General features: G+C 41.0%; 1 protein-coding gene across 1 annotated transcript; it reads right to left on the bottom strand.

Annotated features, from left to right (window-relative positions):
* Positions 1-733: 733 nt before the first annotated feature.
* ARPC1A (actin related protein 2/3 complex subunit 1A) lies at positions 734-27,102 on the bottom strand. The gene is made up of 10 exons (XM_080678558.1): positions 26,964-27,102; positions 21,637-21,729; positions 16,029-16,133; positions 12,667-12,889; positions 9,977-10,084; positions 7,068-7,280; positions 5,512-5,587; positions 4,865-5,058; positions 3,062-3,152; positions 734-1,150 (listed from the first exon to the last, which is right to left on the bottom strand). Exons 2-10 carry the CDS (start codon positions 21,698-21,700, stop codon positions 1,112-1,114), a joined length of 1,113 nt encoding a protein of 370 aa, XP_080534684.1. The 5' UTR covers positions 21,701-21,729; positions 26,964-27,102; the 3' UTR covers positions 734-1,111.
* Positions 27,103-27,401: the final 299 nt, after the last annotated feature.

Below are 27,401 nucleotides of genomic sequence, written 5' to 3' on the forward strand. Positions count from 1 at the left end.
AAGGGGCAGGCTTCCCGACCTGGCACCCCGGGTGTTTCTGGGTCCTCTCCTGGAGGGAAGCAATGCTCCCATGAGTCACCAAACGGGCAAAGTAACTCTTCTGAGACTATCATGACGTCCTCTGAGAAGCACTGTTACCAGGGTCCTAAAACTAAAGTTGTGTTTGAATCCCTGCTCTACTTCTCCTGGGCCAGTGAAGTCAAGAATATGGCTACACTCAAGGCTACTCTATATTTATTGACTTTGTTATTCATTTATATTTACACCTCTCAAGATTCGCAGCCTTGGAATGTCAAACTTCATGTCTAATTATGATGAAAATAACTTAGCTTGGGCACAAAAATCACTAAACCAAAATGATAACGTGTCCTTTTCTCTTCCACACTCCCCCGCGTTATGCCCTCGGCGGCACACTATTACAGCAGGTGCTCCTGCTGTGGACACAGGGCCCAGGGCCCAGACCTCGGGTCTCAGAGCAGGCTCCCATTTGGGCGTGGCTGCTTAATGGTGGTGGGCATCTCTGTGCAATATGGGAACCATTCACCTACTTTGCAAAAGCACTGCAATGCTAAAAGATAGCATGCAATAAGTGGTTCTTTTGGTTGAAGAAAAACCATTTGTATTCAATTTAAGAAATGAATCATCTAAGATTTTACCTTAAAAACTAGTCTAAAGAAGAACTGATTAAGTCTTTCTACTAAATATGGAAATAATATAAGGAAACAGAACCAAAAACATACTCAGTATTTTTATTTAAATTTTTAGCAATTTACATACCTCTCCACCCTTTCTTTTAAGTTAGTGTGACAATTTCCATAATAAACTACTAAAAGAGAAGCTTTGGTCAAAAAATGGAATGAAATAGCAAAAACAAAAACCAAAAAAACAAACAAACAAAAACCAAAATACAAACAAAACCCAATCACTGCTGCTTTTAAAAATCCAACACTTTAACCAATTATATTCAAACAAAACCACACAAACAACATTGGCGCGATACGTGTCTTCAGTGTTTCCTTGCGGCTGGCTCTCCTCACCATCATGCAAATGGTGGAGCTGCCGTGGGCAGTTTGTCAGTTTGTCATGCTGGATCTGGGAGGCTCACTCAGCTTCACATTATCCGGAGGCCCTGGATGGAAGACTCTAAGGTCTTAAAAATGGAAGGAAGAAGACTAATGGTTACTGAGGACTGTATATCCTGGCATTTTCCCCACAGTGCCATACTACTCCCCTTCCTCTCCTTGGCTGAGGTGCAGGCTCCTTGTGCTCCCTGTACCCCCCAATCTGAGACACGCTCTCCCAGGACTTTGCCCAGAGTCTCTCCAGGACTGCTGGCCCTTCCAGGTCAGGTGTTCTCCTGTCTCCACTACCCCAGCCCACAGGTTCTGGGCACACTCCTGTGTTCCTGGGGCACATACCTCCTTATCTGTGTCATTGGCCCTTACTGATGAGGGCCACTTGTGCACATGTCCCTTGCCTCTTCACCACACTCTAGATGCCCTAATGGCAGGTACTTCTGTAGGCCACACAGCAGTCAGCCTGCTGCACAACACAGCAGGTGCTCAAAGGTGGATGGATTGAAGAGAAAACTGCACTGGGACTTCCTAGCTCACACAAGTGCAAAAAGAGAGAAAAAGACATGGCTTGAGAGATCAAAGGATAAAGGGCATGACTGTAACCACCCGGGTGGTGCTAACTACAGATGCCCAGGACTTAAAGCATATGAAGATTAAAAAAGGGGGTGGGGAGGATACTTTCATTATTATTATTATTATTTTTATTTTTAAAATATGTTTCTTTATTGATTTCAGAGAGGAAAGGAGAGGGAGAGAGAGATAGAAACATCAATGATGAGAGAGAATCATGGATCAGCTGCCTCCTGCACGCCCCCTACTGGAGATTGAGCCCGCAATCCAGGCATGTGCCCTTGACCGGAATAGAACCTGGGACCCTTCAGTTGGCAGGCCAATGCTCTATCCACTGAGCCAAACCGGCGAGGGTGGGGAGGATACTTTTAGAGAAAGATAGTTTGTTTCTTCAGAATATTCTGGAGGCTTTTCCATACTATGTATTTGACCCAAGGAGGGGAAAAAAAATCATGGAAATGTACAACGGCAAAATTCTATAAAGCTAGAGTATACAGAGTCCTTAGATTTGTCACTACCCCTTCCATCAGGCCTCCTAAATCTCTCTCTGTCCAGAGCCTCCTGGCTACAACCCCTGCCTCCGCTGGAGTCCATATCCTCATCACCTGTTCACTGGACTCAACAGCCTCTGCCCCAAGCTCTCGTTGCCTAGGCCACCCACGCCTTACAGCCTGGTGCGTTTCTACATCGATTCTGGAATAGCTTTTAGTTGTCTGTAGACAAAGCCCAGCTTCCTCTCCCTGACCATGCCAAGCTCTTTTCTCTAATTCCATCTTCTGCGTCTGTAGGACTCACACCACAGTCCACACCACTGGCAGTGCCTTGACTATAGTGTGCACCCCCTTTGCCCCCAACCATTCCTGAAATCCCACTGCGTCTAGAGATGCAGCTCTTCCCTGCAGTGCTGGCAGTCCATGCGTCCCCCTAAATTCCTCAATGTAAAAACAGAGACACTGGCTTCTCTTCTGGAGCTCCAATTAATCCCCTGACCCTCCGTTCTCTCTCACCAGACAAGCCCTTCAGGGGCTCCTTCATCTCAATATCCTTAGTACCCAGCACCATGCCTACACCCAGAGGACACTTAGTAAATGTTTATTAGACTAATTAGTGTAAACCATACAAATATATCTATGTAGCTAAATTTAGACGGGTACCCAACACAGGGCCTGCTATAGAAACAGCACTCAACTTTTCCTCAATGAATAGATGGACATCTAGAGAGAAGTATATATTCCAAATCATTGGGAAAGTGTGGTTTCCTGCTAATGACCTTTAGGTTTTAAAGACAACTTCAGTGTAATATCTTATATTTCTGATCTGCATTGGCTTTGATATTTTGTTTCAAAAAATGAGAAACATTTTTCTCATAGGAAGTTTTAACACAAACAGGATTTGTTCTGAAAGGCAGAAAATACCTTGAAATCCCAAATTGTCATGGCTCCATCGATGCCAGTAGTGCAAAATTTGCGACAATCTTGCTTGTCCACCTCATAAATAGATACTTGACTGAAAAAAAAGCAAAAACAAGAGATTGTAAGGTATGTGGTAGAAGTAAGCCCCAACCTTCCTAATAGTATAAAGGCATTTCAAGGAAACTGTCTATCAACTCCTGAATATATATATATTTTTAAAAAATATATTTTATTGATTTTTTTTACAGAGAGGAAGAAAGAGGGATAGAGTTAGAAACATCGATGAGAGAGAAACATCGATCAGCTGCCTCTGGCACACCTCCTACTGGGGATGTGCCCGCAACCCAGGTACATGCCCTTGACCGAAATCGAACCTGGGACCTTTCAGTCCGCAGGCCGACGCTCTATCCACTGAGCCAAACTGGTTAGGGCATCAACTCCTGAATATTAAGTTGTCTATTAATATTAGGCTGCAGCAATCTGATTCAGAAAATATGAAAATGCACCATATTCCCTGATGGCCAGAAGAGAAAAGACTGATATGAGGGAAAGAGTAAGAACCCACATTAATTAGTGATGTGGAGAAACAAGACAATCCAGGCCACACAGCATGCAAACTGCCCAGTAGCAGGGTGTGGCCAGGACCACAGCCATGATTGAAATAAAAACTAATTTAAACAAACAAACAAACAAACAAACAAACAAACAAACAGAGGCAGGATGAAGCATGACTGAAATCCAATCAAAACAAAAACTCCCTGATGACTCTCTGACAACCAGGGCATGTAAGCCAAGAGCTCTCCTTCATTTAAAATTAATCATTATAAATGTCAGCAACAGTCAGACACACCACAAAATTCCAACCACGAAAAGCAGAGGGACACAAATGAGACAACTTGTCTCAGCCTAATTATCTGAAAAACTTCCAAGAAAATCAATTCTGTAGCTCAGACAATATTTTCCTTTCTCCTCTGAAATGACCAGAATATTACCTCTAGGGAAGGGGATGGCAAATGGTACATACTACCAGTGAGCTAAGAAAGGATTTTACAATTTTAAATGGTTGGAAAAAACCCCAAAACTATTATTTCATGATGTGAAAATTATGTGAAATTAAAATTCCAGTGTCCATAACATTTTACTGAAATACAGCTATGCTCATTTATTTACGTATTGCCCACGGCAGCTTTTGTACCACAACAGAAGAGCTGAGTAGTTGTGACAGAGACCATATAGCCCCTAAGAGTCTAAAATATATACTATCTGATCCCTTACAGAAAAAGTTTGCTTAATATCTGCAAATAAAAGTAAACATGTCAATCTGCAAGGGTCTGTCATTTTTTTTTTAAACTAAAAGTCTCAAAGAAGCAAAGAGAGTTGCTTCTCTCCTGATATACAGTCTGCAGAGAAGCTTAAGAAAAATTCACAAGAAATAACATTGAAAGTCATTCAAGACAGAGAAACTTGTAAAGTGTGAAGAAAGTTTTGCTATGCCTTCAAGTTACACTTTTTAATAGAGCACAAACGTTTTCAGCCTATTTTAGGCCCAGTAGTCCCTTTCACTCAACATGATGAAAAGCACAACTTAGCCCTGGCCGGTGTGGCTCAGTGGGTTGGACTGCACCGTTGGTCCACACCAGCTCACAATCCACAGCAGGATCGGCACTCCTCATGTGGGATGCCTTGTACCATCTACACCTTGAAGGACAGGATGACGAGGTGGGTGTAGTTCACTTTTAGGCTGTGGCTACAGGTATCATCCAGGAACTCAGATCCAGGGGCCCCAGGTGGCGGGGTGGCACTTACGTGATGCTATTCTGGTGCAGAGTCTCCAAGGCTGTATTGCGGTCCTCAGTTGTGGCCCTCTTGTCCATGTTGCGGAAGCGTTCCATGGCAGACATGTTGCGTTGGATGCTCTGTTTTGGAATGTCTAGCTTGGAGACGAAAGTCAAGCAGCCGCGGTCATCATAGTTAAAGAGCATTGGGCAGCAGTCATGGCCCTGAAATAAGATATTAGTCAGGCCCTGGAGGGTACACTGTCTACCTACCAACCACTCACAGAGAATGTTCACCACCACAGGTGTCCCTTATTCCTAAAGGCTAGCTCTGTTTCTTTTCTTTTTTAAAATATATTTTATTGATATTTTACAGAGAGGAAGGCCGAGGGATAGAGAGTTAGAAACATCTATGAGAAAGAAACATCGATCAGCTGCCTCCTGCACACTCCCCACTGGGTATGTGCCCACAAACAAGGTACATGCCCTTGACTGGAATCGAACCTGGGACCCTTGAATCCGCAGGCTGATTGAGCCAAACCGGTTAGGGCTAGCTCTGTTTCTTTTAAAAGGCTGTTCTACTCTGTGCTAGTGCACAAAGTCACAGAGCATGCATTGCTCCTGTTCTGGAGAATTATATACAGTGTATTACATGGAAAGATGAAGAGAAATACTTACAGCGGCTACAACGCTATTCTCCGAGACAAATGACACACTCAGGAGGGGCAGGAACTCTGTTTTCAGAGTTGAGACCCTGAACACAAGAACACTTGTTAAAAGGAGATACAAGGGAACACTCAGTTTCTTTATGGATACAGAAGATGACAAAGGACCCATTCTCACAGGGGCTTTGGCAGTTTAAACAACCACTTATGTTTAAAAGGAGCCCCATGACCTAGCCTTACAGGAATCTCAAGCATGAAATGGCCCTGAGATAACCTGTAGAAACCAAGGCCTTCTGCTCTCTTTCGCCTATGCTCTACATCCTTCTAAGTCTACCTACCCCACCCCATCTCCAACTAATGACAAACTGGTCTACAGCTTGGTCCCCAGAAAGCCCTTGTTCTTTCCCATCTCTGCCTTTGCTCCCACACCCCTTTACTACATGCTCTCTCTGCTCCTCTTGCTTATCCAAAGTCCACCCGTTTTTGAAGCTCAGCTCTGATTTGATCACCTCCATGAAGCTTTCCTGGAGCACATCAGCATAAAGTGGCTTCCCCTTTCTCTGATCTCCTAAAGTTCTTAGTGTCACTCACGACTGAACACCTTATTTTGCTATTTTCTCCTTGCCTGTGCTCACTAGGGGCTCCTAGAGGGCTGGGACCAATAACAGTTAGTAAAGCCTATTCTCTTTCCCCCACCTGGGTTAGGAGCTAGGGCTACTGTAAGTATCTATATATATGTATAGAAATCTTCCAAAAGTCTATATCATTTATAATAGGGAAGGTCATTAAAAAACCCCCATAAAGTTTAAAAATACAATTCAATCCAGTAGGAAAAAATATCCTTTCTGAAATACCAATTGGTTGTCACCATGTGGCAGAGGGAGCCAGAGTCACCTGATGTGACCGACTGCCAGCATACATATTAAGTCAGGAAACCTTTAAAGGTGCGTTACCTCTGGCTGCCAATGGGAAAGGATGCACTAGGAAAGGATATTCTTCCTCTAACATGTGAACAAATATGAATTCTGATGTCTAACAAGATGCCTAATGCTCTCTTTAAGGCTGAGCAGGGAAAAATGAGTCATCATGATTTGAGTTCTTCCAGCATACACCAAAGGAACTGGCTTCAAGGTTTTAATATTACTGAATGAAGTCCCAAATTAATGGAGTCATTGTTCACTGACTACACAGAGCAAGAATACATCCTCTATTTAATTTAAGGCTGGTGTGTGACATTTACATGTTGCAAGGAATTCGTAGTAACAGACTAAACTGGTTATTTGAAGGAACTCTTATCAGTAGCAAACCAGGAAGGTTCTTCAAAGGAATCACTATCAGCACTTTCATTAAGAAGTGTTTCTGGAAGTGAAACTCTTTAAATTTTAACTCTTTAAAATTTCCCCAAGTGAACAATCTAAATGTGTGCCTGTGATTTAAAGGCTGCCTTGCAGTTCTTAGGCAGATTTTTATGCTTGCGTCCTACATAAGCACCCAGAGAAGGGCAGCCTTAGCCAGCTGATGAGAAATCCCACCCCATGTCCTAACTCAAAACAGAAGGCAAATACTCACTGCACGCTTTTTGAGGCATCGGCAACGGACACAGTGCTGTCATGGCTGACCCAGGCCAGTCGACTCCCACTGGCGGAGAAGCTGACGCCATGCACCCAGCCACCAGTACCACTGCCACCAAACTCTGACATCAGCTGACCAAAAGGCATCTTGCTGCCCCAGGGTGTACTGGCTGGCTTTTCATCCACTTCTTTAATGTATGCAGAAAACACTCTGCAGTTTAAGGGGCAGGGGAGAAGGAAAAAGTAAATGATAATATATGCATACTAGAGGCCTGGTGCACGAATTCGTGTACTGGTGGGGTCCCTCAGCCTGGCCTGCTCCCTCTTGCAATCCAGGACCCCTTGGGGATGTAGTAGTGGGGCCAGGTGCTGTGCCACTCCCGCTCATCCCAGCCCCACTGTGCCTGCCCAGCCACTGGGTAGCATGTTGCCATGGAGGTGGGAGAAACTCGCACAGCTGCAGCTGCACTTGCCAGCTGTGAGCCTGGCGTCTGGTGCCCTTCAGTCAGCTGAGCGGCACTTGTGCTGTGGGAGCACACTGACCACCAGGGGGAAGCTCCTGTGTTTAGCATCTGCCCTGTGGTGGTCAGTGTGCATTATAGCAACCGATTGACCTGTCGTTTGGTCACGTAGGCTGTTATATATATAGACAGAAATAGGCTACAGGCCCCTGCTACAAGGTGCCTCAGAATGCAGAGTAAAATATGATGGGGCAACTTAACATGAAGAAACCTCTTAAGACACAGAATGGTTCTAGGCTGCCTACAGGTCAATCCATACTCAATCAACTAATAATCACTGAGTGCTGCTCTAGGAGTGCCATTCTAGAAATAATGAATACAAAAGCTCTTCCCTCCTGAATTGTACATTCTGGGGGAGGATTGTGCTGTCCCACTCTCCCTTGCCCATGGGAGATCTGGCTAAATGAGCACAGCATTGTTTCTTGTCTACTTTACCCTCATTCTCAACACAGTATTCCAAGAAGCCCACGCAGTCAAATGGTAGGAGAAAGGAAACTATTTGCTACCCTACAATAAACCAATAGCATGAACTCACTTAAGAAAGGGACATCTAAAGTGAAAGCTGAGGGAGGCCGTGGGAAGAGCAGGCCGGCTTTCCCTAGCACTGTCAGGCAGAGGGCGGTGCTCACTGTACCCTCAGGCCCACGGTCCAGCCTTTGTGGCAGGTATTGTCCGGGATGAAGGTGGGTCCTTTATAGCCTGCTATCATCAGTCTCTTTCTCTAATTCCTTGAGGTGGGAAGCAAAAGGGATAAAGAACAGCTGGGAATCTATCCTTTTATTTCCTTTTGCCCTCCAATGCTGTACCTACTTTGTAAAGCTTCTCTTCAAAAACTCCTGAACCTAAAGACTCCCTAAATGACCTAGAATATTTCTCTTCAAAATGACAATGGCAGTAGCAGCTCTGGAAGAGTCAGGGCACCAGAGAGGGGAAGGGCACAGTGAGCTATGTGTAAGTTAGATGATGTGACCTTAGCATCACTGTGCTTTAAATCAGCGTCACAGTGGCTACTGCTTTAGTCATCTGAGTCCAGGAAAGAACGAGTGGTTCTCAGCTGCGCCAACTGCAGTGTGGGAACGGAACAGTTCCATATCCAAAGGAGCGCAAGCCAAAGCAGAGTTTATTTCTAGAAATTATTATTAACAAAAGCATTGTAACCTATTTTCACAACCAGATTTTTAGTATAGCCTGATGATCCAGGTGATATGATCAGTAACACTTAGCTCCACCCTCTAAGGGAGCTAAAATGACTCTGGGTAACATCACAAAAACAAAACTAAATATAAAAAATTCTAGAGAATATGTATTTTTACTCTTACATTGGTTCTTAAGTACAAGAACCAATATTTTTCCAAAAAGTACCTTGACACTACTGAATCCCCCTCTCATAGTCCAACTGTCACACTCATATTTACTAGTAAGAAAAAAATAAAAAGAGCCCCAAAAACAAACAAAAAACACCCTTGGATATTCTTAAAAAAAAAAAAACAAACACCATATTTTTATTGATTTCAGAAAGGAAGGGAGAGGGAGAGAGAATATTAACATCAATGATGAGAGAGAATCATTGATCAGCTGCCTCCTGCATGACCCACACTAGGGATCGAGCTCACAAGCTGGGCATGTGCCCTGACCATGACCTCCTGGGGCATAGGTTGACACTCAAACACTGAGCCACACCAGCCAGGCTCCCTTGGGTATTCTTGGATATAAATCACTAGTTAGGTTTTCTGGAAATTCTCCACATACCCTATTAAAAAAAGATGCATCCCATCTCCCAATCCACCACATAGGTCAACATAAAGCAACATTTATTTGCTTTCCTTCTGGCTAAAGGGAAAAAAAGCCTGTTAAAAAAGAACAACTTTAAAAAAAGCAATTACTTGTACAGTCCTTAAAGGAGTTAGCCAAGTAGCTGTGTTTCTTCTAGCCTCATACTAATAACAAAAAGCTTTAACTGAAAAGGAATAGCACAATAATAGCTCAGCAGTACACTGTTCAGCTATGTTTTGTTGATCTTAGTTTCACTCTGGAATTTGCAGTCTGCTGCCTGAGTATAAAATGAGAAGTGATACTGTAGTTGAGGGAGGGGGAGAGGAGAAGAACACTTACCCCATTCTGAACCACGGGTGTTCTGCCTAAGGAAAACTTCCCTATCCCCACCCTTTCATCTTCCTTCTCCCATACTTCCAAGTCCACTTCTTTCTCCTTTGTTGATTTATGCACTTGCTTTTTAGTCCCTTTTCTAGACCACAAGCTCTTTTCATCGGAATCCCTTATGGTACCTAGCATAGTACCTTACAAAATGGGACCTTAAAAATATTTGTTGAAAGATGACTGATGAACAACAACTCAAGTCTGTCTACCAATTCTCATTTGTTCCCACCTGCATTTGAAATCACATGATCCTGCTGCCAGCAAAACATTGTTGGGATGCCAATCCAAGCTGAGGACCGTGGAGCGAATTGGCTTTTTAATGTGCTTGCTTACCCACCTACAAAAGGAGAAAAACTATTTTAGTTTATCCATAAACCACATGACTTACAAATATGTCAGGCGAAAACATCAATGCATGGTTCTTATGTGGTGGCTACCAGGTTTCCTGTCAGAGAGAGGGTGCATTTCTAAAGAAAGAGAGGAAGAGAGAAAGAACCAGATTGTCCTTTCCATTTTCCTGTCTTAGGTTTTGACATTCTTTTCTTTTTTCTTTTTAAATATATTTTTTTATTGACTTTTTACAGAGAGGAAGGGAGAGGGATAGAGAGTTAGAAACATCGATGAGAGAGAAACATCGATCAGCTGCCTCCTGCACACTCCCCACTGGGGATGTGCCCGCAACCAAGGTACATGCCCTTGACTGGAATTGAACCCGGGACCCTTCAGTTCACAGGCCGACGCTCTATCCATTGAGCCAAACAGCTAGGGCAGGTTTTGACATTCTTATCAGGGCAACTGGTTCTGAACTTTTTGGGCTACCAGGAGATCCTCTTTGGTAAGTATATTTATGGATGAACTCTGGTAGTGCCCCAAGGAGTTTCAGATTATGTCTGACTTTAACCTTTGAAATAAAAATGGAGGTTTGAAATTACTTGAATTTTTATTATAAATATTCAGTGATTTGTTATTTCATTTTAGGTTAAGTTTGGGTTGTAAGATAGCTTAATTTGCTTTCCAAGTTTCCAATGCTAAGTAAGTTTCCTGAAGCTTCAAATTCTTTTTAACTTTTTTTCAGTGAAAATTTAATCATGAAATCAGCAGAACCTCTTATTGGAGATTAGACTCTAATTCTCTAGCTTCACTTACAGAGTTTATTTATGTCTAAAATCAGTCATGATTCTGGCATAATTTCTGCCCTTAAACTGCTGCTTAAAAACCAATCATGCTCTGTTCAACACGAGAGGCTTAATATTGTGCCAAATGTCTTTCGTTGAAAGCTAATTGTTTTTCTATACAATCTTTTTCTTAGGAACCTATCTGAAAAATTTCATTCTGAAAAATAGACAATATTCTACTTGTTTAATACAGTTATTTTAAATTAGAGGCTTAAAGATTGTTTTAAAGTACTCATATCATACCAATAAAATATTGTTTTATAGCTGAGAAACTCCCCTGAACATACAGCTTGTTCAAATGACACTTTGTACTACAGTAAAGCCCAATTTACCTATATCTGAGACTATTTTTTAATGAATAAAAATGTGAACAATCACTGACATCGAGGGATACCTAGAAAGAAAAATTGTTTCTTACATATGTATTATAGTGAGCCTTCTAAATGATTTTTAGCAGGCAACATTTTGTTAGCCTTAATTTTACACGTTTGAAGGAAAAATGCATGTCTAAACGCATAATTCAATCTTGCTGCAAATTTAGACTTTCTTTTCAAAGAATCAAAATTTCCGAGGTTTTACTAAATAACAAAGTGTAATATGATAATCCCTTCCTTTCACTGTTTCAGCAGAAAGCAAACAGTAGGAACACTAACACAGAGTAATGTGTACTCTGCTATTTGTAGTGCAAATACATACTGCCAGTTTCCTACTAAATGACAATTCCAGGTTGAAGAGTAGTTATTCCTTCCTGAATACATGTCATGTAGAGCAGAGTTGTTTTCTTATCAAAATAAGAAGGAAGGAATAGTTAAAATAAATTACTTAGCCATAAAATAAACCTCTGCATTTTGACTGGCTTAGCAACAAGTGATTTATAAAAAAAGTACAACAGGCTGATTATATATCCAAGATCCTGACCAAATTTTACTTCAATGGCTTAAACAAGAAAAGCATTATACCAAGGCACAGATTTGGTTTGCAAATAAACTTTAAAGAAAGGAGAACATTGTTATCTGTAAGAATCCTAGAAATTTAAGTGGATAGAGATAAGAGGAAAAATAATTATTTCCCAGGACACTGGGAATCTTTCAAGTTTATAATTTATATATCAGAGTAAGAAAACAGCTATTTGGATAGTACAGAGTCAGAAGAGTAGTAATAGCTTACAGAACAGTGGTTCTCAACCTTTTTAATGCCGCGACCCTTTAATACAGTTCCTCATGTTGTGGTGACCCCCAACCATAAAATTACTTTCGTTGCTACTTCATAACTGTAATTTTGCTACTGTTATGAATCGTAATGTAAATATCTGTGTTTTCCGATGGTCTTAGGCGACCCTGCTACATTACGATTCATAACAGTAGCAAAATTACAGTTATGAAGTAGCAACGAAAATAATTTTATGGTTGGGGGTCACCACAACATGAGGAACTGTATTAAAGGGTCGCGGCATTAAAAAGGTTGAGAACCACTGTTATAGAACATACAGGTTAGGAGATCAGGACATGGAAATCACAGCTCTAGATTAATGTGAGAACGATGTGAGATTTGACTCAATGTGCACATAGAAATGAAAAACGTGCAATCAGAGAATGGAAAATTCAGAGGAAAAAAACCTTCAGGTGAAGAAAAACTGAAGCAATAGTTAAACCTTAACCCAGTGTCTCAAGAAGTCACCAAGAACATAGTGTTTCAAATGCATGATTCTATAGAGAGAAGTAAAAAAAACTCAGATGTTGCTCACCAGTCATTTTCAGACTCAAAGTAACAAACAGAAATGAGTCTTGCTCCACTTCCCACAGCAAATTTGTTCTCTAGTGGGGACCACTTGACAAAAGTGGCTGCACGGTTAATTCTCAGGATCACCAGGGTTGGCTTCCAGACACCATCTTTCTGACTCCAGACATAGGCATTGCGGTCTGCCCCACAAGTGACGATGCGGTCGCTCTTGGGAGCCCAGTCGATACCTGCAAGTGAGACGTGGCATCATCTCCTTTGCCTAAGCCAGTGGTCGGCAAACCGCGGCTCGCGAGCCACATGCGGCTCTTTGGCCCCTTGGGTGTGGCTCTTCCACAAAATACCACATGTGGGCGCGCACGTACAGTGCGATTGAAACTTCGTGGCCCATGCGCAGAAGTCGGTTTTTTGGCCTGGGCGAGTCTATTTTGAAGAAGTGGTGTTAGAACACTCAAGAGGCCGAAGAGCCGCATGTGGCTCGTGAGCCACGGTTTGCCGACCACTGGCCTAAGCCAATGACAACTGACATGGCACAGGCAGGTGGCCATTGGTACGGTGGGGACAGATGTGGTCCTGATCACCACATAACAAAGGCAAGGATGTTTCTCCACAAAGTTCTGTAACTCGGGATCCTCCATGAGGCCAGGTAGAATAGAGCTGTTTTCATAATTGCAGAGGTTATAAAACTAAGCAGGGACATTCTTTCACCCATTCACAGGTTTCTAAAGATATCTGGTCTGAAGTCCTTTATCTTCCCTCTAAGATTTTTTTGCCTGAAAGTATCTTTATTTTTTATTTGTTTTTATTGTTGTTGTTAATCCTCACCTGAGGATATTTGCCCCCACCCCCCTATTAATTTTTAGAGAGTGGAAGGGGAGAGACAGAGTCCTTATCTTTTGGAGATACAAATTGAAATATGAAATGATACAATGTCTGGGATGTGCCTCAAAATGTGTACAGGAAGAGAGTTGAGAACAAGACAGGCTGTGTGTTGATAACAGTTGAATCTGGGTGAGGAGTATACAAGGGACTCATTACATTATTGTCTATTTTTGTTATCTGTTTAAAACTGTCCATTGTAAAATGTCTTTTGTGTGTGTGTGTGTGTGTGTGTGTGTGTGTGTGTGTTTTAAAAGATAGCAATTAAACATTTAAAACAAAAGAATAAACTCACAGAAAAAGAACACCAGGACTCTGATATCCCTTTGATGTTTGCTGTACTCTTTCTCTGCAGTACTGACTAGTCTTTTCTTCTAGAAAGCTTCAGAAGATGAATTTTATTTTTCTGTAGTTACTATCTTTCTGAGAAAATATGTTTGATCCTTGGTCTTCTGCCATAGAGTTATACTTAGATTTTTCCAACAACAGTTTTTTAAGACTTAAAAAAAAATCATTTCAGCATTTGGACAGAAAACAGACCCAAGTTCAAAGGATTCCAAAAAAGAAGCAGGGGAGAAAAAGGACACAACTAAATATTTCACTCTTTTGGCTATCTCTCTGGTCTTTCATCTTAGCCCTTTCTCATGTAAAAGTATTTCCTAATGCAAAATTTCCAATTTAAAATTTTTAGATGTTATTATTTTTAGGCCATAAGGCCACTGGCAAAGGGACTCAGAGAAAATAGGCCAAACCTAATAGAAATAACGTGGGAAAGCAATAGCAACAAAAATAGAAATTATGTCTTTGGTGCTGGTTCGGTAATATATAGTCAGTCGATCAGGGTGCTCACTAGCATTATATACAAATCCTGGTAAAAGCAAAAAGGGATGGTCACAAGTTTTTGCTGGAGAATACAATGTAAAGAGTGCAGAAGATCAAAACATGTTATGTTTTTCTCTGATTTGGGGGAAGGAGATCTCTAAGCTAATCAGTATGTTAGGGGATTAGAAGCAAAATTTCAGGGTCCGAATTTAATAAGTCACCATCAGTCTCTTGGCTGCCCACTTAAGTGCAAATACAACTGAGAGGAGAGGAAACCCAAGACTGCAGTGAGAAATTTTTAAATAAAAAGTTATGAAGAATAAATTGAAAAAAAATATTTTTATTAATTTCAGAGAGGAAGGGAGAGGGAGATATAGAAACATCAATGATGAGAATCATTGATCAGTTGCCTCCTGCATGTCCCACAGTGGGTATGGGAAAATAAGCACTCTCATACAAGGCTGGTGGGATGAAGGCTATCTGATGATATCTAGCAAAGTTGAAGATGTATCTATTCCTGTGATACAACAAGTCTACCATATATGAATATCACACATGTACAAAGAGATCTGCACAGGAATGCTCGATTTAGCACTTCAATGTAATAAGGAAAAACGGGCAACATAAATGTCCTTCGATGGAGGAAAGAGTAAATAAATGAGGTATGAAATGCCAAACAGCCTTAAAAGGAACAAACTTGACTTAGCTACACTAACATAGAACTCAGAAACAATGTGGATGCAAAAGCAAGCTGCAAGAGATGCATGATACGATGCCATTTTGGCAGCCCCTGAAAAGTACTAGCCAACAGTACTAGAGATTGCTTATGAATATATATAAATATATGTAAATTGTTAAAAATGGACTAGGACAATGTCATACTAAATTACAGACTGCCTTCTGAGGGACAGGAACAGAACTGGTGGTGAGAGGGGACTTTACCATTATCTAGAATAATATTCCTTGTTATTAAATATTTGATTCCTAAGCTTTCTGGCACAGGAAAAAAAAGACATTTATCTTTCTTGCTGTTAACTATGGATGTTTGTTATATTACTCTTGGTCTTTTTCAGTATTTGGAATGTCTTCCTTGCCCCCAGAACAATATGCAGGCAACTTTTGGAAGACACTGCGCTCCCACAGCAGTTGGAAATTCAGTTTGGCTTACGTTTTCACACAGCTGACATGCTGTCTAGTTTTCACTTTCACGTCTCATCTCCTAATCTAAGCTCCTTAGTCCTCATAGTAGGTTCAGTTTTCCATAACACTAGTTGAGTGTGTGTACCAACTGAGCTAAAACAAGCACTTAATAATTGAGATCAGTATGGCTCAGTTGGTTGGAGCATCGTCCTGTACACTAAAAGGTGACGGGTTCAATTCCTGGGCAGGGCACATATCCAGGTTGCAGGTTGGATCCCTAGTCAGGCACATATGGATGCTTCTCTCTCGCATTGATCTTTCTCTCTCTCTCTTCCTTCCTCTCTCTAAAATCAATAAAAAAAATTGAGATCACTATTATGCTATTTTCTGAAAATTTCTAAAGAAAACTCAGTAAATGCTACACAACTTTGAATGTTATGGTTGACTTACTTTATTAGGCTCTTTATTTAAATGAAAGAGTGCTAAATTTGAAAATACTGTACTAAGTTCACGGTTATCTTCTTTTACCTGTGATGTGTCCATTGTGCTCCTTGAGTTCATGAGCTTTCACCCACTGGCTCCCGTTCTTTTTATAGATGTGGACTTCGTGATTATTTGGGCTAAGGGCAATCTCTGGAGAAAAAAGTCAATAGTTAACACTTAAACTTGAAACTGTCACACAAAAAAGGGATATGTTACAGTTGGGATTTAAAAAGTAGAGTGAAGCCTGACCAGGTTGGCTTAGTGGTTAAGCATCGACCTATGAACCAGGAGGTCTCAGTTCAATTCCCAGTCAGGGCACATGCCTGGGTTTTAGGCTCAATCCCCAATAGGGGGCATGCAGGAGGTAGCCAATCAATGATTCTCTCTCATCACTGATGTTTCTATCTCTTTCCCTCTCCCTCTCTCTCTGAAATCAATAAAAATATATTAAAAAAAAAGAAAAACTAAACTTAAACATTTACTTTATCAGAGACATATACAACTGTCAAAGATTCTAACCAATAAGAAATAAATGATGTTGCTATACTTAGCTGATATACAACTGACCCTTGAACAACACAGGTTTGAACTGCGCAGGTCCAATTATATGTACTTTCTTTTTTTCAATAAATACAGTGGCCCTCTGTATTCATGTGATTCACCCATGGACTCAATTGTCTGCTGATAGAAAACATTATTTTCCACCTGCAGATGGGAATCTGTGGATGTGGAGGGCAGACTGTATGCCACTTTATATAAGGGACTTCAGCATTCTTGGATTTTAGTATCCAAGGGAGATATTGAACCACCGGCCCTCGCACACGAAGGGTTAACTATAGTTATGTTTCTGGGGAGTCAAAACTTATACAAGAATTTTCAACTGCATGAGGGACCGGGGGGAGGGTCAGTGCCCAAAACCTTGCATTGTTCAAGAGGCAATTATAATTTCAGCCTGAAGTAAGATATTTGACATTTTAGCTCACCTGTACAACATTATTAGTAATAAATATTTAATTTCTGTTAGACTTTCTGAAATGCTGAAAATAGTGCAGAGGCTCTTATTACTGCTATCATAGACCCATGTTGGAACCATCATAGTTTATAAAAAAAGCCCAAAACTTGATTCTGCTGGTAAACTATATCAAAGTTTTCCTTTAAATGAAGCCATTATAAATCACAAAATAAAATTATGTTTTTAAGGGACATCTCTTGGACCAATCCAAAATAATAAGAACATACATATCACCCTAGCTGGTTTGGCTCAGTGGATAGAGAGCCGGCCTGTGGATTTAAGAGTCCTGGGTTCGATTCTAGTCAAGGGCACATGTCTGGGTTGCGGGCTCCATCCCAGTAGGGGGCGTGCAGGAAGCAGCTGATCAATGATTCTCATCATTGATGTTTCTATCTCTATCTCCCTCTCCCTTCTTCTCTGAAATCAATAAAAATATATTTAAAAAAATCCTAATTTTAATTTTAAGAAGTCAAATTTTTCAATGGATCAACTATAATGTGAATAAAAATAAGTTTTAAAAAATCATCACATAGATATGTATATTCTTTTTATTTTTTTCCCAGAGAGAAAGGGAGAAGGAGAGATAGAAACATCAATGAATGATGAGAATCACTGATTGGCTGTCTCCTGCACGCCCCCTACTGGGGATCGAGCCCAAAACCTGGGCATGTGCTCTTGACCAAAATCGAACCCGGGACCCTTCAGTCCTCAGGCCAATGCTCTATCCACTGAGCCCAAACAGGTAGGGCTAAAATTAGAATCTTTGACTGAAATGTTAGGTCAATCTTTTAATAGTTTCCCCATCTATTATGTCACCTATCCTCAACTCCTTAGGAAAGCTACATCTATTTTGCAGATAAACTGTGGAACTAGGTAAATATTTAGCTCTAAAATCCTAAGACTTTCAATGCTTTCTGGAAAAGTTATATATTTCTCTAAATTTCTAGGAATTTCAAAAGCCAAATCTAAAGTTAAACCTGAAAAATGTTATAAATTTCAAATTATAATTTGGCATAACAAAAAGTTTGACTTAATATATTGAATTTATAAAGTAGTTTAAATGAGGACAATAACAATTTGCATTTTTATTAAAAACTAGAGGTCTGGTGCATGAAATTCATGCACTGAGGGGGGGAGGTGGTCTCTCGGCCTGGCCTGCACCCTCTCGCAGTCTGAGACCCCTCGGGGGATGTCTGCTGGCAGAACGGGCCTAAGGTGGCAGTTGGACATCCCTCTCGCAGTCCGGGACCCCTTGCTCCTTACCGCCCACCTGCTCGCTGCTCCTTACCGCTTGGCTCGTTGTTCCTTAGTGCTGCTGCGGAGGTGGGAGAGGCTCCCGCCACTGCCGCTGCGCTCCCCAGCTGTGAGCCCGGCTTCTGGCTGAGCAGCGCTCCCCCTGTGGGTGCACACTCACCACCAGGGGGCAACTCCTGTGTTGAGCATCTGTCCCCTGGAGGTCAGTGTGCATCATAGCAACTGGTCGTTCTGGTCATTCTGCCTTAACGGGTGTTTGGCTTTTATTATACAGATAATTGGAAATACTCCAAAAAACTATTTTTAGATGGGAAAGTGGAGATAGAAGATACAGGAAACTCAATTATGAAGTTCTGGATTCACCATCCTGCATGATACTAACCCAGAGTGTACTGTTTATGTACCAAGGATTTATTTAAAAATAAGAGTGAGCCCTGCTTGGTGTAGCTCAGTGGTAGAGCTTCAACTTGAGCACCCAAGTGTCATGGGTTCAATTTCAGGTCAAGGGCATGCACCTGGGTTGCAGGTTCAATCACCGGCACGTCGGAGTGTGAGGGGGAGGCAACCAATCAATGTATCGCTTTCACATCTCTCTCTTTCTTTCTCCCCCTGCCCTATCTTCCACTGTCTTTCTCAAAAAAAAAAAAAAAAAAGAAAAGAAAAAAAAAGAAAAGAAGAAAAAAATCAATGTAAAAAATATCTTTGTGAGGATTCACACACACACATACACACACACACACACACACACACTCACACACATGCAAAATAAGAGTGAACCATGTCTGAATGGCTTTTAAAAAGATAGTGAATTTATAGATACAAAGAAATCTCTATAAAATTCTAGCTGGCTTCTTTGCAGAAATTAATAAGCTGATCCTAAAATTCATATGAAAACGCAAGGGACCCAGAAGAGCCAAAACAATCTTGAGAAAGAAGTACAAAGTTGAAATTTACACTTCCCAGTTTCAGCATGTATTACACAAAGCTCTAGGAAGCAAGACAGTGTGGTCCTCGCACTAGAATAAACATAAAGATCAATGGAACAAAATCAAGAGTCCAATAAATTTACATTCAATTGACTATTTACAAGGGTGCCAACATAATTGCATGGAGAGAGAAGAGTCTTCAACAAATGGTGCTGGGACAACTGGCTATCCACATGCAAAAGGATAAATGAAGCTGTACAAAAATTAACTCAAAATGGATCCAAAACCTAAATATAAGTGCTAAAACTATGAGACTCTTAGAAGGAAACATAGGTATACATCTTTGTGAACTCAAATTAGGCAATGGTTTATTAGCTATACAGCAAATACATAAGCAATAAAAGAAAAATAAATCGGAGATTTTAAAAATGAAAAACTATTGTGCTTCAAAGAACACCATCAAAAAAGTGAAAAGACATCCTACAGAATGGGAGATTTTACAAATCATATATCTGATAAAGGCTTGTATCCAGATTATATAAAGAACTCTTACAACTCAACAATAAGAAAATCCAATTTAAAAAATGGCGAAAGGATCTGAATATACATTTCTCCGAAGGAGATATACAAAAAGCCAATAAGTGGGCATACTCCTTTCTACCCAATAGGATAAAAGTGGGTATAGGGCTGTAATAAAAAACACAGATAATAACATGTTTTGATGAGGACGTAGAGAAAATGGAACCTTCATATACTGCTAATGAGACTATAAATCGGTGTGGCCACTTTGGAAAATGGTCTGGCAGTTTCTCAAAGTGTTCAACATAACTACCATATGACCTGGCAATTCAACTCCTAGGTATACACTCAAGAGAAGTGAAACCATATGTCCACATAAAAACTTGTATGTGAATGTTCATAGCAGTAATAGTCACAACAGCCCAAAAGTGGAAACAACCCAAATATCCACCAACAAATAAACTAAATGAGGTATGTCTATACAATATAAAAAGGAATGAAGCTGATACGTGCTACAAAATGGATAAACCTTGAAAACATTGTGCTCAGTGAAAAAAGCCAGATGTAAAAAGCCACAAATTGTATGATTTCACTTATAAAAAAATGCCCAGAACAGGTAAATCCATGGAGACAGAAAGTAGATTAGTAGTTGCCTACAACTGGAAGTTTTGAGGAAAACTGGAAGTGACTGCTAATGGGTACAGAGCTTCTTTTTGGAGGGATGAAAATATTCTAAAATTAGATAGTGATGACTGTTGCATAACTCTGTGAATATACTAAAATCACTAAATTGTATACTTTAAAAGGATGAATTTTATGTTATGTGAACTCTATCTTAATAAAGCTATTATTTTTCAAAAAGAGTGAATATAATTCAATTTTTAAAATATCTCATGGGCCTAACACTACATTTCTGTTTCTAGGTTTTTTTTTGGTTCATTCTCTTTGTCATATTACCTGTCACTCTGCTTGCTATACTATACCTACTTCTAAGAGTCTTCTCCATGCCTTTCTAGTTTGCTGGGGCTAGAAAACTAGAAACTCAAGCTTGTTTTGAATAATACTAGAGGCCCTGTGCATGAATTCATACATGGGTGGGGTCCAGCCAGCCCGCCCCGATGGGGGCCATTGGGGCCAGGGCAGCAGCGGGGAGGGGACGCTGGAGGTTGGCCAGCTGGCCCCACAGGGTTGGGGGGACTGATTGGGGGTGGGGCTGCCCAGGGGGAGGGGCTGCGGGCGTTTGAGGGGGGGGGCAATCGGGGCCCCAATTGGGCCGGTTGGCCACCTCAGTGCATGTCATAGTGACCAGTCGTCCGGTCGCTTGGCTTTTATACATATAGATAGTAAATACAAGTTAGTACTGCCCTTTGTACCTCAGGAATAAACCATATGTCTCTGAAACAGCTTGTTTCTAGGTCCTAGAATTCTGACTAAATGCTGGGTGAGAGTGGTTATGGTACAACCATTCCAAACAACGGATTTAAATATGTCTCTGATATAAACTGTCCTCTAGTGCAGTGGTTGCCAACCTTTTGGACCTCACAGACCACCAGTGGTCCGCAGACCACCGTTTGGCGACCGCTGCTCTAGTGGTATAGTAAAAGAAGTGAACAAGGAGCCAAAAGGCTTGGGTGCTAGCAAGGGAATGCACCTGGGTTGCAGGTTCAATCACCGGGAGGCAACCAATCAATGTATCTCTTTCACATCTCTCTCTTTCTTCCTCCCCCTGCCCTAATCTTAACTTGGTGTGTAACCACTGGAAAGTCCAAAACTCTAGGCTTCAGTTTCTATATCTGCAAACTGAAGGACTGACCCAGTTCCCTTCTGAACCTATATCTGTCCTTTTCACATGTGACAATGACATATATGATCACTAAAAATGCCTACATCTAAAAGTATCAAAGGTACCAAAATAAAGGCACAAAGTTAATAGCATACTTACGGGTACGATCCCTGTTCCAGGCATGACAGGTGATTGGCTCTAGTAAAAATTGATGCAGGGACATTATTCTTAGTGGTTTCAAAGGATAGAAAGCTGCAAAGACAACAACAAAAAAAGCATTTAAAATGACAGGCAGCCAATATTTAAATTTTCTGGGGATCTTGAAATGTTTGGGAATACATAAAATATTATTCTCCCATTAAAAAAGAATCTCAATGTCAAAACTTAATCATTTAAACACAACTAGTATCGTAACCACTAATATATAATTTATTCTGTCAAGGGTCATCAAGGGACTTTAAAACCATGGGTTAAAGATGATTGAAGTACAGGATATTCAGACAGTCTCAAGTGATCATCCTACAGATTACTTACTAATCACAAAGAGAAAAACATGCTTTTACAATAAAAAAAAATCTGGCAGTCACCACCTTAACTGAATGATCACACTTAGTATCATAAATAGTGAACCAATATAATCTGAGGACCTCCTCATGGGAGGCAACATGAAGTGCACATCATCTATATCATAAAAAGCCTGTGGTCGTCAAGCCATCATGCTGTAATGACCGATCAGCAGGAGGCTGCGTGTGTGGGGTGGGCAGGGTTGCACGCACGGAGAGGTGCACACAGGTGGGCGGGGACTTGACTCTGGAGAACTTGACCGAAGGTGCAGGTGGGTTTCTGGGTCCCACCAGGTGGTGGGCGGGTTTCTGGGTCCTGCCTCCTGCGTCATCGTCGTCCGAGGGACTCTTTCTGGGTCCTGCTGAGCCGCGGGACTCTGGGTCCTGGGTCTCATGCGATTTCGTGCGCTGGGCCCCTAGTTATTTATAATAAGTAGTGACCACTTAATGTATCACCCAGACCAGAATACTTTTAAGAGAGCAAAAAGGGCCCAGTCGGCGTGGCTCAGTGGTTGAGCACCTACCTATGAACTAGGAGGTCATGGTTCAATTCCAGGTCAAGGCATATGCCTCGGTTGTGGGTTTCAGCCCCAGTGTGGAGTGTGCAGGTGGCAGCCAGTCAATGATTCTTTCTCATCATTGATGTTTCCATCTCTCTCTCCCTCTCTCTCTCTCTTCCTCTCTGAAATAAATAAAAATATATTTTTTTTTTAAAAAGAGAGAGCAAAAAGGGGCACTATTAATAATTATGCTGTGATAACAGGTCACAGGACTATCCTGGAGTAAGCTGGTAATATGGCCAACCTAGCTATAAAGTATTTATGCAAAATATATTTACTCTAAATCTAATAAAGATCCAGACTCAATTTCCAGTTTATAGAAAATAAAAAAAATTAGTTAAAGAACATAAAAGGGAAATAAACAGTTAAAACCAGAGCATGTGCCAATTAAAAAACAACTGGTCTGGACTATTAAAAAAAGACAAGTTGGGGTGAGGACTATTTTAGATTAAAAGAGCTATGAAAATCAAAGTTGATATGTGAAACTTGATTGCAATCTGTATTTTTAAAATAGCCATAAAAGACATTTTGCATAATAGAGTAAATTTGAATTTGGACTACATATTATGTAACAATACAGAATTATTTTCAATTTCTTAACTATAATGGTTTGCCCTCAGGTAGGATAATGTCCTAACTCTTAGTCGATAAAGATGATGAAGTGTGATGATGTTTTCTGTAACTTATTTTCAATCCTTCAGTACATGCAGATATATAAAGAGCAAATGTGGCAAAATGTTAACAACAGGTGAATCCAGGCTAAGAGTATGCAAGTATTTGTTATATTACTCTTTAACTTTTTATTGTAACTAAATGAAAAGCAGGAATCTGTGAAATATCACTAAATTAAAAACCAAATAAAATAATTTTATAGGCACCCAAATCTAGATCCACTGAAGAAGCAACCATTACCTGAAATAGGAGAAATTTTTTCAAAAAGCACCCCATTTTATAATTTCTAAGAGGCACTCTCACACCACTCTGAAGTTTCAATACACTTTAAAGTACAAGTCAAATTAACCTAGGGTGGAGACTTAAATGTGAAATAGGAATTCAGATGTAAGCAGGAAATAAATGCAAGGGCCAAGAAGGTTGTGAACAATCAAAGTTCAGCAGACAAAGCAGAAGTTAATTTCAGTGGAAAGCAGAAAAAATGTCTCTGCTAATTGTTGTAAAGGAACCCAAAGGTCAAAAAGAGATAAGTGCACCCTTAAATAAAACATTTGATATCTTGAACTGACAGAGAAATGTCAGTGTTTCACCTTTTATTCCAAGGGTGAAGATGGTTAGGACATTAATTTTTTACTTTTGCATGTTCTAGAAAGCAAATTGCAACTCACAAATACAGAAAAAGCCTCTAATAGGAAATTAAAACAATTAAAAAAATTCAAATGAGACTGCTAATTTCTTTTTTTAAAAAAATAAATGTCCATCTCTCTCTCTCCCAATTTTTTTTTTTTTTTTTTTTTGGAGGCAACCAAAATTTTTGGTGGCCCTGTTTCCCACAAAGCTTAAAAAAAAATGTTTAGCTCTGGCCAGATGACTGGAGCACTGTCCAGTGTACCAAAAGGTTTCGGGTTCGGTTCCCGGTCAGGCACAAATTAGGTTGGAGGTTGGATCCCTAATTGGGGCACATAGGGATCACACCAATGCTTCTCTCTCTCATTTCCTCTTTCTAAAATCAACGAACATATCCTTGGGTGAGGATAAAACAAAACAAAACACCTTTCTGACTCACTGCATGATTCTCTTTATCTCTGACATCAGATGCTGACCCATCACAACAGGTTTTACTCACAGTTACTCAAAATAACATGTAGTGTTACAAATATCTCCTTAATTAAAAGCACTTTAGTTTACAGCTACACTTTATAAGGTAATTTGTTAAGTAAAACAAAATTTGTCTTCAAATTAATAATTTAATGTGAAGTCTACATGCAATAAAAGCATATATTTCACGTATAGTTAAAAAAGAGCAGTTGCAGACAAAGGCTTTCTCATTCTTCAATTAATTTTGTAAGTAATGTAGCAAAGCCTTCAAAAGAGGTAAACATTTACACAATGGCATAATTACTTCTAATATTGCATTTCTAATTTTGTTATTATTATTCAAGAGCCATATTTGGACACACACTCAGACCTGTAATTCTTTTATAATCATGTGGCTATTTAAAGTCAGTAGGCCAAGACAGCAGTCATGTTTGTCAAATTTATAAGGCACTCAGTACACACAGCCTGTATTCATGAAACTCAGTGAATGGAGCATAATAATAGCTTGAATCTTGTACCAAGAAAAAGATAACTTCTGTCATAGGGTGATAATTATAATTTCTAAACTGTGATTAGTATTTAAGTGAAATTCAAAACCTTTATCTTCATGAGGGTAGAGAGGAGAAAAAGGGACAGAAAAGAAGGTGGTGATATTAAATTTAATAAGCTCCTACTGATGACCTTTTATTGTCTAGCTCTAAGATGATTTATAGCATAATATGATTCCAGGAGTTCTCCCTCCCTTCAAACTCCTTTATTTATCACTTTGAGTAGAGTCATTCTGATGTTTGGTTAGCCATGGGCTCTGGAGCCAAGGGAACATGGGTTTGAATCCTGCTGTTGACACATACAAGCTATGAGACCTTAGTATCTTAAATCTTATTTTTTTTTAATCTGTAAAATGCACATATCACTGGCATCCCAAGGCTGTTGGTAGGAGGATTAAATGAAATAACATGTGAAAGCATGTAGTACAGTACAAAGCCTAACTCAAAACAGATGCTCAATAAGTTAATTCCCTTTCTCCCGTTGACCTAAGGCTTTTGAACCATCCCAAGAAGTACACACCAGTCAGTATCCTCTCAACTTGGCCCTGGAGCTTGAAAGATTTGTACAGTGGAAATTTCACTTCCCTGTTTAGAGTCAGTTTTCAAGATTATGATTCATCTAGTTTCTAATTGCTCTCATTACCCAACCCAGCAATACCAGGTACTCCAACAAGGTCACCACACCCTCCACACATTCAGAGACAGGTTCCAATTTCCGGCACCAGCCTCACCAGCAGAGCACTTTGAACTTCTTTATGCAGAATTTGTTTTAGCATAGGATTAGTCAACTAGATTGGAATACTGCCCCTCTCCCTCCAAGCAGGAGTTTTCATTTTTCCAAGATGAACCCCCTCAAATTGTCATAAGGAGATGAATTGACTCCAGAAATTCTCTGAATACTTTGTGATAGGAAGGAGCCAGTTACACCCACTCCCTAACAGGGCAAAAAACACCCATCTGCTTTCCTCTCTTTTGTTTTTATATAACCAAAAGGTTAGATAAAACTGATGAAAGAGGACAGAAGTAGGATAATTTAGGCGATGAGTTGAGGTATATAAAAACAGGGTCTAAAGTTGCAGTATGAGAACAGATGGCTTTATAATCAGAGTCTAAGGCACAATTTAAGTGCCTACTAGGTTCCCGGCAGTGTAAGTACCAGGTTGGGGCCAGAAATATAAGTCAATTTGACACTTTTCTGGACCTCAAGTGAGGAGTGAGGGAGGAAGGGAAGATAAATTTGCAAAGAATGCCCAGAAGCAGTAATAATAGCTAATATTTACTGAGCACCTACTCTGGGCCAGAAACTATCCTAAGCAATCTATATAAATAAACTCACTTGATTCGCCAGAAAGCACTAAGAATGTTGTTACTGCAGATGAGGAAACAGGGACTCCGAGAAGCAATCTTCCCAAGGTCATCCAACGAAGTGGTGGTGCTGGGATTAGAATTTTGACAGTCGGACTGGAGGGTGGGAATGTGACAGGTGCTGCTACATCAAAGGTTGCATGGAGCCAATATGTGCAATTCTGAGTTAGGGGACAGCGGCACTCAAGAGGGGGAATCTTAAGGAACTCGGGGAAAGGTTTTCCTAGAATTGAGACGGGTCTCCAATAATTGAAGGATGTCCCACGAGCGCCCACCGTGTGCTAAAGAAAGAAACGAACGGTCCCTCGTGACACACCAATTAGAGGGAGATTATTCCACTTACATTACAGTTTTACAGACTGTGATAAATGGCCACAATAAAGGTGCAAGTAGGGCTATGGAAGCGCAGGGGAAGGAGCCGTTAATTCTGGCACTGGAGGACGCTTGGAGCTCGAAAATTTCGGGAGAAACGATCTTTATGGAGACCCACGAGCTCCGCAGGTCCCACGGAAAGCGGCGATTTCCTCCGCCCCTCCGGAGGCCGGGCTGGGAGCCCTGGCCCGCCCTCCAGGCCCCGCGGCCTAAACCCTCGCCTCATCGTCCCCGCGGGTTCAAGTGCGCTGCGAGGCCAAGTAAATGGAGGCTCACAGGGTCAGAAGCGCGCTCCTACTGCCCCTTACCTGGGGTCGGGGCAGTCCGGACCGGCTCGGAGCGGAGAATTCGCGGACTCTGGTCAGTCGACGCGAACAGGCTCCGGCAGGCGCTGGCGGAGGACCGAGGCCCAGTGGGAGCGGCTGACAGATACCGGAAACTGTCACAGCGCCTGCGCAGAGCGGCCGCGCGGGCAGACTGTGCATGCGCAAAGCTCGGTCGTGAGGCTAGTTCCCTGGCGGGTGCGGCGGGGGAAGATTCCGCGTTTGAGTCTCTGTGTTGGCCCTTTTGAAGTGGAGTCACAAACAGGCTAGAATGTGGTGACGAAGAAGCGTAGGTGTCTTACTCCTTTCCTAGAAAATTCTTCATACTTGTGAACCGAAAGTGTGGATCCTTGGGTGTTTCACAGGAGCATTTGTCAGTAAATGAATTACTGAGAATTGGGGCCTTTCCAGTCACAGGGACTC

Source organism: Plecotus auritus (assembly GCF_963455305.1).
Source record: "Plecotus auritus genome assembly, chromosome: 7".
Classification (NCBI taxonomy): domain Eukaryota; kingdom Metazoa; phylum Chordata; class Mammalia; order Chiroptera; family Vespertilionidae; genus Plecotus; species Plecotus auritus.